The 13,778-nt window shown below is 49.6% G+C and overlaps 2 protein-coding genes across 3 annotated transcripts in view; one reads left to right on the forward strand and one right to left on the reverse strand.

The window, feature by feature from the left end:
• The window catches only part of ESR2 (estrogen receptor 2), a 58,270-nt gene extending 57,193 nt beyond the window's left edge, over window positions 1-1,077 (forward strand). The window contains exon 8 of the mRNA XM_040641804.1: window positions 343-1,077. Coding sequence (XP_040497738.1) covers window positions 343-383 — 41 coding nt within the window. The 3' untranslated portion in view covers window positions 384-1,077. The remainder of the gene's footprint in view (window positions 1-342) is intronic.
• A 602-nt stretch (window positions 1,078-1,679) lies between these two features.
• Window positions 1,680-13,778, reverse strand: part of SYNE2 (spectrin repeat containing nuclear envelope protein 2) — a 39,078-nt gene continuing 26,979 nt past the window's right edge. For both annotated transcript variants that reach the window (XM_040641805.1, XM_040641806.1), the window contains 11 exons: window positions 12,648-12,930; window positions 12,053-12,121; window positions 10,991-11,130; window positions 9,008-9,122; window positions 7,747-7,949; window positions 6,546-6,746; window positions 5,505-5,633; window positions 4,465-4,656; window positions 3,610-3,696; window positions 3,058-3,104; window positions 1,680-2,784 (listed from right to left, as the gene is read on the reverse strand). In XM_040641805.1, the coding sequence (XP_040497739.1) occupies window positions 2,571-2,784; window positions 3,058-3,104; window positions 3,610-3,696; window positions 4,465-4,656; window positions 5,505-5,633; window positions 6,546-6,746; window positions 7,747-7,949; window positions 9,008-9,122; window positions 10,991-11,130; window positions 12,053-12,121; window positions 12,648-12,930 (1,680 nt within the window). In that variant the 3' untranslated portion in view covers window positions 1,680-2,570. The remainder of the gene's footprint in view (window positions 2,785-3,057; window positions 3,105-3,609; window positions 3,697-4,464; window positions 4,657-5,504; window positions 5,634-6,545; window positions 6,747-7,746; window positions 7,950-9,007; window positions 9,123-10,990; window positions 11,131-12,052; window positions 12,122-12,647; window positions 12,931-13,778) is intronic.

The raw sequence follows: 13,778 nt of genomic DNA on the forward strand, positions 1-13,778 counted from the left end.
GTGCGAGTAGGGGCAGGGGCAGAGGGAGAGAGAATCACAAGCAGACTCTGCACTCGGTGCCGAGCCCGATGTGGGGCTCGATTCTGTGACCCTGAGATCATGACCTGAGCCGAAATCAAGAGTCGGATGCTCAACTGACTGAGCCATGCAGATGCCCCAGACTTTTAAACAGTAATAATTTAATCTTTGGTCAGCTAATCATCTCACCCTTGTGATTTATGACCACAGGCACTGTGTATGCAAGTAAAACGCAGCCCACACATGTCAAAGTCCAAGTCCGTCAATTATTTGGGTACATTTTCTGTAATTACCCCATCGAAGTCAGCATGATACCCCATCTGGGATGGGGAGAAAAGTCATTCATCCATACTGAAGTGATCTGAATGCCAATAGTCTGGAAATGCAAAATGCAAAACCTCTTAAAGGTGTAGATGATCTGACAAGTGTGGGCATACACTGAGCTCTGAATGAAGAAAGGCTTGCTGGGGGTAACGGTAGGGTCTAGAAGCCTGGAGTACTCCTGAGAATGAGTGCGCATAACTAGGCTTTCAGATGCAGACACTTTCCTTTCACTGCAACTTTGACTTGCCCCAAACTCAAAGGTTTCCAGAACCATCTCCTCCTTTGGACTGGAAGGGAGAGGAGGAGGTAGAGGTTCTGCCTTTTGCCTCTGGCAGAACTGGAGCAAGGACCCTCTAGCTTAGAGAAAAAGTTTGGGTAACATTTTTCACTTAAATGTTCCTCTGGGATTTCTGTTAATCCATGAAAAGAAATATTTTAAAGCATCAAAAGACTTTCTTTTTAAACTGCAAAGTACCCTATCAATCACTTTCATCAGTTTGGTAAAGTGAAGACAGATTCCCTTCCACTGGTACCATTCTATCAAGCTGCTTGGGAACTGCAACGTCCCGGGGATGTCTGACCCACAGCAGGGGCCGCTGGCGCTGGGAGTCCGGTCTTCATCTACCGCCAAGCCTCCCTGGCTTCCCCTGAGGTTTGTGCTCAGCAAAGACGGGGCAGTTAGGACATGGATGTCTCCAAGTGTCAAGAGATGCAGGTTAGGGGCGCCTGGGTGGCTCAATTGGTTAAGCATCTGCCTTTGGCTCAGGTCATGATCCTGGGGTCCTGGGCTCGAGCCCTGCATCGGGCTCCCTGCTCAGCAGGGAGTCTGCTTCTGTCTGCCCCTCTGCCTGCTGTTCTGCCTACTTGTGCTCTCTGTCAAATAAATAAAAATTCTTAAAAAAGAGAGGTGCAGGTTACAAGCAGTTAACACAGGAACTGGTTCAGTGACTTCTAATCACACTGTTTTAGTGGGAAATAGACAGTAGTACTGGAGTTCAATGGGAGGCAGGTGGTTTTGCCTGTAACATTTGTTAAACAAAATCTGTTTGCTTTGGAGAGAGCTGGGAATAGAAAAATCTGGGTGAAATGAGCCTTTTTTGTACCCACCTTCCCTGCCATGCTGTCCTCATCACTCCCTCCAGCACGGGAGGGTAACACACTGGGTAATCTCCAAGTTGTGGGATTTTAGATCTCATAAATTATTAAAGTAACTAGAATATAAAGGTTAGCTTAGAATTAAAACCGATGAATCCCCCCAAATATTTTTGAAATAATTTCTGTTCTATGGAAGATTATGTATAACATTTAATTTGTAATGTAATCCAATACAACAAAAGTATGGGTATTTTTGTTTTAATGAGAAACATTTGCGTTGTACATACCACAAATAGCTTCAAATTTCTGTAACAACCCCCCCCCATGGCCAAACAGCTAAACAAAACCTGAAGCATCACTTTAAAGGTGAAAAGTCTTATAAAATTAACTTACAAAAACATCCCTATCAAGTAGTTTGGCATTTACTGTACATTAGTCAAAAGCTCAAGCTAAAATCTGATTTTTTCTTTAAAAAAATCGAAGTTTACATTATTCATACAGATTCGGCATTGTTAAAAAATATGCACAAATAACCACATCCATGCAATATAATTTCTTTAAAAATTTAAAGCAATATAAAAGAGCAGACCTTTAGTACAGAACGGGACATTTTGGTTTATAACCTGCAGCTCGATTGCTAGCTGATTGGAGTAAAATTAATTCTAAACATTTTAAATATGATTGTTTCAATCAATCAGCTAAGGGTGCATATGAGTTTCTGAACCATTTCTAAGATGGAATCTGCTTGTTTCTGGAACATGTGATGAACACTGCTGTTCACTGAGCATATTAGCTACGTTTGAATAGTGTTTTACAAATAAATCAGAATTCACGAAGCGCTCGGCTCTTCAGGAAACTGCAGTTTCCAGAGACCCCGAGACCAATCAACTAGCTTTGTCAAACTGCCTGGGGCAACTAACTGCCACCCAGGCTCCCTGCCCGGAGGGAGGAACAGCGTTGGAAAGCTGCCCTGCGTCCCGAGAGAGAGAGAGCGCCCTCTCTGGCCGAGCCCGGTGTCTGCAGCAGGTCCCTGGGCCAGGCCAATGCTAAGGGTCACTCACCCACCTGAGGCCACGAGTCAGGCACCCGCGTGAACGGGCTGGTGGTCCGGTGCTGCAGGCCGGGCGGGGCCTCTAGGTGGGGGGGGGCCCGTTGGTGTACCTCAGCATGGGGTAGAAGGACCTGGCAAAGTTGTTGGCCTGAGTGCAGCTGTAGTCCTCTTCGGAAGAGGGCAGCAGGCAGGCCAGGAGCAGCAGCAGCAGGAGAAGCAGCTGCAGGGGCAGCGCGGCCCTGATCACCCGGGACACGAAGGAGCGGCGGGGCCGGGAGCTGCCGGGGCCGGGCACCCTGCCAACAGACGGGGCGGAGAGCTGAGCACGAGGTGCCGGGGGCAACCCCCCCTCGAGTTACCTGACCCCCTGCTTGTGTCAAGTAAGACCTCCAGGACCCGAGATTAAAGTGGGGCCCATGACAGAGGTTCAGTCCTGGAAGAGCAGCCCAGCCCTTTCCAGACAAGTGAAGTGGGTTTTGTACAGAGACCTGGAGCACGGGACAGGTAAGACTGCTGAGGAGCATGTGTGCAACTGGGCACTCACTGCGGTGACTGCAGGGCCCCCTTACCTGCTGTCTGTCTTGTGCTTGTCTGTTGTCATTCTCTCTGCTTCGAACTGTTGGGTTAAGAAGAATCCAGTTAGTAATGGAAGACTATGAGTCCGGGCCAGGATAAAACAGCCTTCCTTCTCAAATTATACACCTTCCTTAGGTCATCTTCCGCCAAGCTTTTGAGACCAGAGTAATGCATGTGAGATTATACTCCACAAGGCAGGAAATCCTGGGTTTGTTAAACTAACAGGAGTTTCACGTTCCCACTGGGGCTCAGATGTTAATGGAGAGATCGGGGAGCCCCTTCAATGATCCTGTAAGGGCTCCCTTTTTCACAACCTTCTCCAGTTCCAGGGAAGAGCAACTGAGAAGATAGCCTTTCTGTTGGGTCGTTAAAGGTGTATTTCACTTTTTTTAAATCTTTAGAGTCCGCCTCTCCGCTGACTATCAGGTGGAAGCAGATCTGTGCTGTCGTGAAATGGGGGATGGGGCCTTGGGAGGCTCCAGTTTCGGTCACCGGGCTAACTCCGAAAAATCAGCACAGTTCTCAGGGCAGCAAGGGGCTCTCACCTTTGCTTGGGGAGTTGGCACCGATGTGGCTGGCGGCTGCTCTCCGGCGTCTACTTCGTCCAAGCTGGGCAGAGATGGGTCTGGGTTCTGAAATCCACCCCCAAGGGTTCAGTTCAGGGAAACAAAAGGGTCTGAAGAGTCTCAAGAGCACAAAAACATGCTTCGTGCAGATTCTTCAGTGTTCCACGCACCCCTTCCCCCAGCTCAAATCTTTCTGGAAGAGGAGCTTTTCTATTCTTCTCACTCCCCACTGTAACAGGGACTTTTCCAGACAAAAAGGAACGTGGCAGGCAAGGCAAGGCCAACCACTGGCATTAAACACCAGTAGCACACGTTGGGAAGACTGAGTTTAGCGGAAGGGACAGGATCAGTGGGCCGTGAGCTTCAGATGTGCGGGTGTAATCACATGGCCATCAGCCTGCTGGAGCCGACCTGCAACTCCAGAACGGAGCGGGGGCGGGGCTGCCCTAAGTCTGCTGGGGGTGTGGTTTGGGTTTGTGGAGTTGGGTCACATTTCAAAGAGAAGAAAGGAGAAAAAAGAGAGTGGTCAGAAGACAGCAGGACTCAAGTCTGAGCAGCATGAAGGCAAGTCAGAAACGATAGAGGGACTGGCTGGTTTTTCACAGGCCGCCCTATGAACTTGTAGGCGCCATCGTGCCGTCTTCCCCTCGCAAATGACAGAACAGCATTAAAGAGCTTGTGTAACTTTTTAAGGCCGTACAGCTAGGAAGGGGCAGGACTTTAGACTCCGCTCTGACCACGTGTCTACAGCCTCCCCGCCCCTAGAGCAAGGCTGCCATACTGCCTTCCTGTTCCTAAGACATCTTTCGACTTAGAAGCCACAGGCGGACTCACCTGGCGTCCCTGCAAGGACACTAAGTCTTGGGACACTTGCTCGAGTAGCTGTCTGAGCTTCTTCTCAATAACATGCACTTTCTCTTCAGCCTCAATATAGTCTTCTCCATGCCCCTTAATAAGAAGGCTGTCTGAAATCTCTTGTAAGGTGTTTACTTGAGGTTGACGTTCCACAAGTTCCCTTTCCAGTTGCTAAAAATAAAAAAGTGTGTGAAATAGTTGCTTCGCGGGGTCAGAGGTGGCTTTCTTAGTGCCAGGAAACCTTGGGGATAAATGACTCCAGAACTTTCTGCTTCTATATGCCTGTGTGTGTCCTCAAGCCCGGCGTCATTTAGGTTACACCCTGCCCGTTTTCCATTCCTTCTCGTTCTGAAGACAACTGGGTGGAGGAGTTAGAGGGAAGTGAGGGGAAGATTCATCACTAACCTGTGGCCCGTAGCCATCATACCGGGCAGCACAGCTACGGAACATTTCCTTCACTGCAGAGAGCCTGTAAAGCCCCACTCTCAGATCTTAGCTGGGGAGCACTGCTCTTTCTTTAGTATAAGAATGGTTTTTAAATAATGACCAGTACTTTAAACTTACTTATAATTGAACCACATACAGATTTATGGGTAAGAATGTCACCTGGTTAGTGAAATACAAATATGAAAACACAACTACCCTCCAAGAAATAAGACTTTTCTGTAGTGGATTTAGAAAACTCCTACAGTTCATTGTGTCTGTGGAGTAATTGAGCCTATTTCCCCCCAAATGAGTCCTAGTCCCAAAGAAGAAAATACTTTTAATCGAATGGCTTTAAATGTCTCGGATATTGCTAACCACTCAGGTTCCCAGTTCCTGATACTGACTTCCTGCTTTCGGCATGGCTCTTCCTCCCTGCAAGTCCTCATGCTTCAGAACTACAAAGGGATGCTCAGTAGACACCAACCGGACCGTGAGAACGCCACACGGGCAACGTTCCCAGGACACTAGGTGAGGCTGAGTATGCACCTGACAGAGGCCAGGGGCAGTGCAGAACCCCTTAGGAAGAAACTTACCATCAGTTCTTCCCGGCATTCCAGGAGGACCTGGGGGTCTGCGTCTGGGTCCGTGACCCGAGCCTTCTGCCTCCGGCTCTCAGCACTCGCCAACCACAGTAACAGATCTTGACTCAACTCGTGGAAGTCCTTTAAAAACACACACACACACACATCAGAGGATTGCCTTTTCTGTAAGGGAAGGTGTGCTGAGAAGTAGCTTGCTGGGTTAGGCCTTCATAGTATTTGTTGTTCTCGTCTTTGTCCAGTGAATAAAAGGGCCAGATTTAAATGAAATGCCAGGGGCCCAAAACAAGGAAAAGAGAAAGCAGGAAAGAGGATACAGCTGGCACAGTCCTGGGAGGCATGATGAATTCTGTCAAGTGGAAAAGTGCTAGCAGAAAGGCAGGTCTTCAGAATCCCCCGCCCCCAGCTATTACATAGAAAGACCACACAAGACCACAAAAATTACTCAACAAATCTGGATTCAGAGGCCAAGGGAGGGGACAGGGCTGCATGGGGACTTGCTGGTGGGCTTGTGTTCCGAAGATGGGGTCAGAGCTAACACGGGATGAGCATTTACCCTGTGTCAAGTGCTGGGCTGAGATTCTATGAATTTAGTCCTAAAAAGAAGCTCATGAGGTAAAGACTAGAATTATTCCCACTTTTCAGATGAGGAAACAGAGGTCTAGCAGGCACAGTGATTTGCCCAAAGTCACACAGCTACTGAAGCTCTAGAGTTGGGTTAAACCATCCTTGCTCCAGGCCAGGTCTCAATCACTCTGCTACAAGGTCCTCCGGGCAGAAGGACAGAGACGGGGCAACGTGGGGTGGCATTTCCGATCTACTGGAATGCTCGCTCGAACCCTTATGCTAGGAGTGGGCTAGGGCAACAGGACAGGAGACACAGGGCAAGCAGCAGGTCTCTGGACAGCAGCTGGGACTCTTGGAAACAAATGGTAAAGCACATTTCCGTCACATAAGCCATATTTGTGCCAAAGCAGCCCAACGATAAAAATACTGGCTTCTCCCCCCCCACGTGGGCCCCGGGAGCCGGCGTACCTGGCACTGTAGGAGGGACTGCCGTAAGCCCTCTCGCCAGCTCTCCACCGCGCCCTGGGCCGTGTCCCAGCGCAGCCCCAGCTGGCCGACTCTACCCTGGAGCTCGCTGGACTCCGCGCTCTCGGTCTGCAGAAAGTCCTTGCTGCTCATGTTGACAGAGACCACTAAAGCCTTGTAGGTGTCAAAGGCTTTTAAGATTTCCTACCGCAGAGGAAAAAGACTGGGTGAGGCATTCTGAAAATAGTGATGTGGGGTTCATTTGAACCTCAGCGGGGAACGGATCTGCCAAACACTTCTCTGAGCTGTGGCCACAGAAACAAGAGCGACCTTGCTTGTTACTGGCTGGGCGGCATCAGGTGAGGAGCTGCCTTACAAGGTCAGTGACCTTGGCTGGCCAGTCTGGGAGCAGAGGCCCGTCTCCTGGCTGGCCGACTCAACCAGAGCCATGAATAGACCCCCCTGAGCCCTGGTTGGCTTATTTCTGGACCAGACTGAAAAGTCTTCCAGATAAAGTACACATAGTTCTCCTGCACGGGCCCCTAGATATCACAGAAGTGTTACTCCTTGGATGAACAGTAATCCCAGATACAGTAATGCACAAAGGAAAAGAACAGTCCCAATATGAAGACTACCTGGATACCCCAAACCACTGCCCTGGGTCGTCTCAGGAGCTCAGGCTCATGCTCAGGGTACCCCCAAAGTGCAGGGCTCAAGCAGCCCCTCTCCCCTGCTCCCCGGCTAGTTCTGATGGGGTAATGGCTGACCATGCGGGTGACAGACTGTTTAACAGAGCAACCACATCAGGCCACAGAATTCATCAGTAGGTGAGCAGGCGCTCCTCCCCGTCCTCGGCGCTCCCCCATCAGCCTGCACAGCACAGTTGGGAGGGTGTTTTTAAGCTGCCTGGCAGTGGCCGCTAGCACCTCCGTAAGAGTCTAGCGGGGTCTTTGAGGTCAGATCTTTCCAGCACAGGGATCTGAGCCACACCTGCCCAGCGCTGCTCAGGGCTTTGGGATCATGTGCAGATGCTCTTCTGAAAACCGAAATCTACCTCCATGTCCTGGCCAGTGACAGAAGTCATGCTACCATGCCTGTCTGCAGCCTGCCACCCGCACCGCTGGCAGATGGGATGTGCTGGTCCTGCGGAGCCCATGTCCACATGCACGCTCTGAATCCCTCTCCCCTCCATGCCTGCCCTCACCTTGAGTCGCTTCACGCGGAGCTCCATTTCCCGGATATCAGAGGGAGGCTCTGCCGTCTTCAACATTTCTAGCTCTGCTTCCATTTCTTTCAGCCAAGTGGTGATGTCGGTGATCTCAGAGTTCAGCTGTTGCAAGCTTTGGTTTATTCTGAGCTGATTGTGAAGTTCTTGGGCTTGCATCAGCTCCCATCTGTCAAAGGCACCTGGAATAAAAGGTCGCCCACGAAAAGCTGCAGTAGCGCCCAGAGACTTCTCTGCTTCCGACTAGTCCAGGGTCAGGGTGAGGAAACCCGTAGGGGACACACCAAACCAGCTCAGGGTTAGGGGTCCTCGCTTCCCCTGGAGTGGGGAATAGCCTGCTTCCTGCGCTCTGGTTCAAGGCCTGTGCCAGGACCCGCCCACAAAGGCTGGAATGAGGTGGGCAGCGGGGCAGGAGACCCAGCAGTGTTGCCAACATGCACCGCGGGCCCAAGTTCAACGTTTTAGTTTGTGCTGTTTGTAGGGCACTTTCTCTAATGGTCCACGAACGATCAAGTCAATGCTACTTGATTTCTGGCTTGAGTCATTACTTTTCTAATTATTGAACCTGTCTCATGAGGAGACACCTGACAACTAACCCTTTGGTCATCATCTTCCTGTCTGATCTCTACATCCAGGTGACGTCGTTAAAACATGCACTTCATCCTATAAGGCTCATTCTGCCAATATTTAAAGAACAGTTTTTAAAGTAAACAGCTTAGGAATTTGTTCATAAATACGAGTCAGCTGATTCTGTTTTTGCCTTAAAAATTTTTTTTAAATAAAAAAAAGTAATCTGTACACCCAACGTGGGGCTCGAACTTACAACCCCAAGATCAAGAGTTGCATGCTTTACCAGCTGAGCCAGCCAGGTGCCCCACTAGTGCCCCACGAATCAGCTGGTTCTAAGATAACAGTGGCTGCTATAGGCTAACTTCAGCTCTTTGGGCGGATTATTATCCACGTTGGTTTTTTTTTTAAGGTGGGGGAGGGGCAGAGGGAGAGAGAGAATATGAAGCAGGCTCCACACCCAACACAGAGCCCCACACAGGGCTCGATCTCACAACCTGGAGATCATGACCTGAGCTGAAACCAAGAGTCGGACACTTACCTGACTGGGCCACCCAGGCGCCCTTAACTGTTCAATTCTTAATGTTCTGTTGAGCAGTGACTTAAAGTAAATGCTTGGCTAACCCAAAATATGGACTTCACCTGTCCTGACAACTGCCTAACTTAACCGTACCTGACTGCTGCCCGCTGAGAGCGGCCAGGCCTTCGTCTTCCTGCCGTGAGCTGCCGTTCGAGACTCTGGAGCCTCCTTTGCCACCATCAGTGCCCGGGGGTAACAGCAGCTTTACCTAGAATGAACGAGTTTTTACATTACCATTTGTAAAATTTCGAAGTCTGTGTGAAGAGTATCTCAGTTCATAGTAACAGGCACGAAAGGAAGATATGGGACCTCTTTCCTTCGAAGGGTAACCTGCTGTTCACACGGACGTTCTTCCCTGTATGGGGTGCATTTATAAGCAAGCAGAGCTGACGACAGAAATAAAGGCCTGGTCAAGGCCGAGATGGTGGGGAAGCAGGTGAGATGTCAGGGTTGGAAATAAAAGGGCCTAATTGGGGGCTTCCTAACACTCCTCAAATGAACCGTGCAAAAAAAGTTAAAAACCACTGTTGGTCTGCCAGGTTCTTCCTGTGTGCTCACCTGCACGGTGTTCTGCAAAATTCAGTCCTCCCTCCTGGTCACTCTGCAGAGCTGGCTGGCAGATTACCGCCAGGAATCGGAAACACAGAGGCCAAATCTGCCTCCGGGGGCCATTCATTACCAAGCATTTATCTTTCACTGCACGTACTGACGCTTCTGTTAGTGCAGACTTTGCTGGGCTATTGTTACCTCAGGCCTTTCCAAAAATAAATGTATCCTTTTTAGAAAAACCATGCTTTCTTTGGTCTGTGTCCATACGACCTACTTGTGTGGTATGCAAAAAAAAAAAAACAAAACAACCCTCTTCAGATTTCTGGTGACAAGCCTGGTTTCAGACACACACACAAAAAGGGTGGGACTTCTGCAAACGGCCAGGTGAGGAACACAAGCTTATTCACTGGGAGAGGCCAAACCAGGCCCTGGATACAAAGCAAAGGTGAGGTGCTGGGGTCCCTCTCCCCCAGACTGTCAGGTCTTGTTCCTCATCCCACAGGGACAGATTAGGACTGACAACTGCTTGCTAAGCACGAGGAGGAGTGGCTGAACTGAGCATGGCAGCCCGCTGTCAAATGACTTGAGTCTGACTGTGTCCAGGCAGAATCTTCTCCAATTATCTAGCAATATTCACTCTTAGACACAGAGGGCACTTTGAGGACTAATCCAGTGATGCTCGCACTGCTCTGGTTTCTCTAAAAGATGATTATTAAAAGCACACACAGACATTTTAATTCCAACTTGCTTGTCACTAATTCTCTCTACTAGGGATGACCCGGAGCCAACATTAAATCCCAGGCTGGCTGCCCCCGGCAGCTGTGTTGCCAGAGCATGCCAAGGACTCATGTTGCCGGAGGAAAACATAGTGAAGAACAACAGTCACGGTTATAAACAATAACAACAAACCACATACGGTAGCAGTGGTAATAACAGTAACAGTGACCACTTGTCAGGGCCTTCTTTATACCTCCGTACAAATCAATCCTAACAACAACCACGTAAAGCAGATTTATCCTCAGGTGAGGAAGGCTTCCAGAGGCAAGGCAAAGTGCTCCGGTCCCAGGGCAGTTTACCGGTAGGGTTAGGAATCAAACCTATGTCTACACTAGCACACGGCCAAATCTTCCTGAATATGAAGTCAGTGTGTTTTGAACAGGCTGTGTAGTTGAAAGGTAACTAGAACACAGTCTGGGAGCACAGGAGCAGCTCGGGAAAGGCGGCGCTTTGCTTCCCCGCTCCTTGCGTGGACGACTGGCTCAACAGTAATAATCACCGCCCCATCATGTCAATGTGCACAAAGACTGTTCTTGGCCAGAAACCAGTCTGTAACTCCAGTCTGTCTTGCCAGGGTTCCAATGACGTATAGACAGCTCAGCAGAGACACCATCACCCTGGGAAAACCAGCTCAAAATATGCTTGAAAAGCGAGCATGCGCAGCATACACCAATATCCCTCCCTCTCTCTGAAAAATTTCAATTCTTACTCATGCACTTGGGTGATATTCTCAGTGCACTCAAGACTTACATAGGCTGGCTTATAAGGGGTGCTGGCATCTGAGGGGATGGTCTGTACATTCCTATCACCTCCCATTTGTTTGTAGCGATGCTTGGGGCAGGAAGGGCTGTCAGGAACATGCCACGAGTGGTCTTCAGGAAGGGATTTACCTGAAACAAAACATAGCAAATGACAGTCCGTTCTCGCCAACCAACCAAAGGATTTATATTTAGTTACACAAAAAAGGTCATGGGTAACATGGCATCAGGTTATAGTATAATATGAGTTCTGCAGCTTTCCTTGCAAAGCATGCATGTTTGCAAAATGTCAGTATGTCCCGGAAGGGAATGAAATGAGAGTCATGCAACTGAGCAGCATTGTGCCTTCACTAGATGGGTTCACAATGGAGTACAACGCACGTATGGTTTTTTGCAGGATGAATGGTGTTTTGGAGCTGGGGCATCTAGTGGTGGGGTCATGGGCAGCAAGGCCGGGGCCGGGGGCCAAGAGGACTGAAGGCCTCTCAGATGTGGGGGAGAGTGCACATCAGGATGGACTTGGGGACCAAAGGGCCGCTCGCGGCTCGACCCCACCACTGCACAGGGGGATGGGGCAGGGAACAAAGGTTAGAGCTGCAAGTCAAGGAAAGGAAGGTTTCTTCTCCTGTGGCAAATGCAACAGTATCTTTACCCCCACCCCCCCGCCCATCCTCTTCCCAGGAAACACCGTAAGCAAGGAAGGAAGTAGTTCCAAACCGAGCCACCATGAAGAAAGCTTGGCCTATGCCAAAGAACTTCACTTAGATGGGGGGAAAATAAAAACTTTAAAAGGCAGCCTGAAAAATCCCCTTCTGCACAGGCCTGGCGGGGGAGGAGAGAGATGGCGTGGGGCCCGCTCTTGTGTGGGCGGGGTTTGTCAGGAGCACGCAGGTATGTGTGAGTACGGCAGTGCAAATACACCATGACACAAGGACCGAGGCGCATGGTGTCCACAGAAGGCAGAGGTCAGACATGACATGGGAGCGAGGTTTAGGATGCAGTGTGCGCCACAGGACGCTGCCATGTTGAGACACATGCACGGGCAGGGGCCTACCAGAAGACGCTTTCAAAGTTTTTGTGGTCATTTTAAGATATGCCTCAGGATTTTCAGGGATTTCTACATCTGAAAAAGAATAATGTCATTGTCCTCACTGCAGGCGTCTGTACATGAATGCCCAAGTATTAAAACAGTAGAAACATTGTCAGCTGGGAGAAGAAAAGTAACTACCCTTTATCTATTTTATTAAAAAGCTTTAAAAAACCAAAAGATTTTTTTTCCAGCCAACTCTTGACTGTCTGAAGCAGCGGTGGGAGTGGGGGAGTCCACGGAAAGGATGGAGACGATCTACCGATACTCTGAGAACCTCAACGGAAACGTTCCCTGATGAGCCTCCCAGACAGCCAGAGCCACCAGGACATAGCCTTCATGTCCCAAGGTGAATTTCATTTCTTTTTCCCTTTCATTCCGCCTGTGACAGGAGTGAGCCACTCTCAGGTCAGTCAAAGTGGGCAGGAACACAAGAAGCCACAGAGGGCTGAGTCGGCCATGAGCTGGACTCTGGGCCATCCAGAGTTGGCCGTGTCGCTAAGGTGCTAAAAACGTAACCAAGTGGGTCAACGTCAAGGGCTCCGGAGACCCGGGCCGTTACCTGACAGTGCGCTGTAGTACGGGCCTTCCTCGTCATCTTCATGGGAGGACGAGCCCCCCACGTCCCCCGTGTGATCCCACTCCAGAGGGATGGAGTCCACGCTGACAGGGGTCTCGCAGCCAGACCGCTCGGGCCCCGGCGCCGGGGGCACCAGATGACAAAGGGACTGAGGAGACGAGGGCTCCTCGCTCTCTCTCCTTTTACGCCAGGAGTCGGCCCGGATCTCTCTGGGGTCCTCCATGTCCGTTTCATTCTCTGAGGCCTCTTTTTCCTCTTCCAAGCCCTAAAGAGGGATGTCCGGTTTTCAGAATGAGCCAGATTACAGGCTGCCGCGGGTGCAAGGAGCGCCGAGGGCCTGTCTAGCAGCGCCTGAGAATGACCACCATCGGCATTTCTGTGGCAGCTTTCAGAAAGCTTCAGGTTCCTGGGGCCCATCTGTGGTTCTTCTAATTTAGACTCTTCTAGTGTGGGGCCTAGAATCTGTATTTTTCCTAGGAAAAATCTGAAATTCGGTGATCTAAGTCAAACAACTTTAGCTAGAAAATAAGAAATGGTGGTCAAAGTTTCATTGGTGGTTAATGGCCGGTTAACTCCAACAATCAAAAAATTAAAAAAAAAAATTTAAAGGCCATTCTTATCCTCAATCTTATCGGTCAGGATTTAGAACCTTATTCTCCCTATGTTGTAATGCTTTGGCCTAAAAAAAGGGACTATAAACTGCTATGTTTAGAAATGAGGGAATTGTACTGTAATTTTAAAGGCCAGGTCCGATGAAGAAAGAAGTATCAAGTTAGCCAGTTGGGGACACAAAGAAGAAAAAAGCGACCAGTCGTGTCGGTCAATATGGTCATCGTGAAAGCTTCTGGCGCACGAAGGCAATGAACACTGAGTAATGGCCTGAACCCTACCTGGACTTCCCAAAAGGTCCCTCTGTTGAGGGCAACTTCACAGTTGCTTTGGAAGAACGGATGCTTTTGTCACTTCAGTGGTGAGGACAAAGCACCAGAAAGGCACAGATATTAAAAATTTCCAGACACTAAGAGGAACAGGCCAACCCATTCCCAAGTTACCACTGTAAGCAAAACCAGAACAAGTGTCACCGCATCCTCGGGATGCGGACCTGTCGGGCAA

Source organism: Ursus maritimus, unplaced genomic scaffold, assembly GCF_017311325.1.
Source record: "Ursus maritimus isolate PB19 unplaced genomic scaffold, ASM1731132v1 scaffold_25, whole genome shotgun sequence".
NCBI classification, from domain to species: Eukaryota; Metazoa; Chordata; class Mammalia; order Carnivora; family Ursidae; genus Ursus; species Ursus maritimus.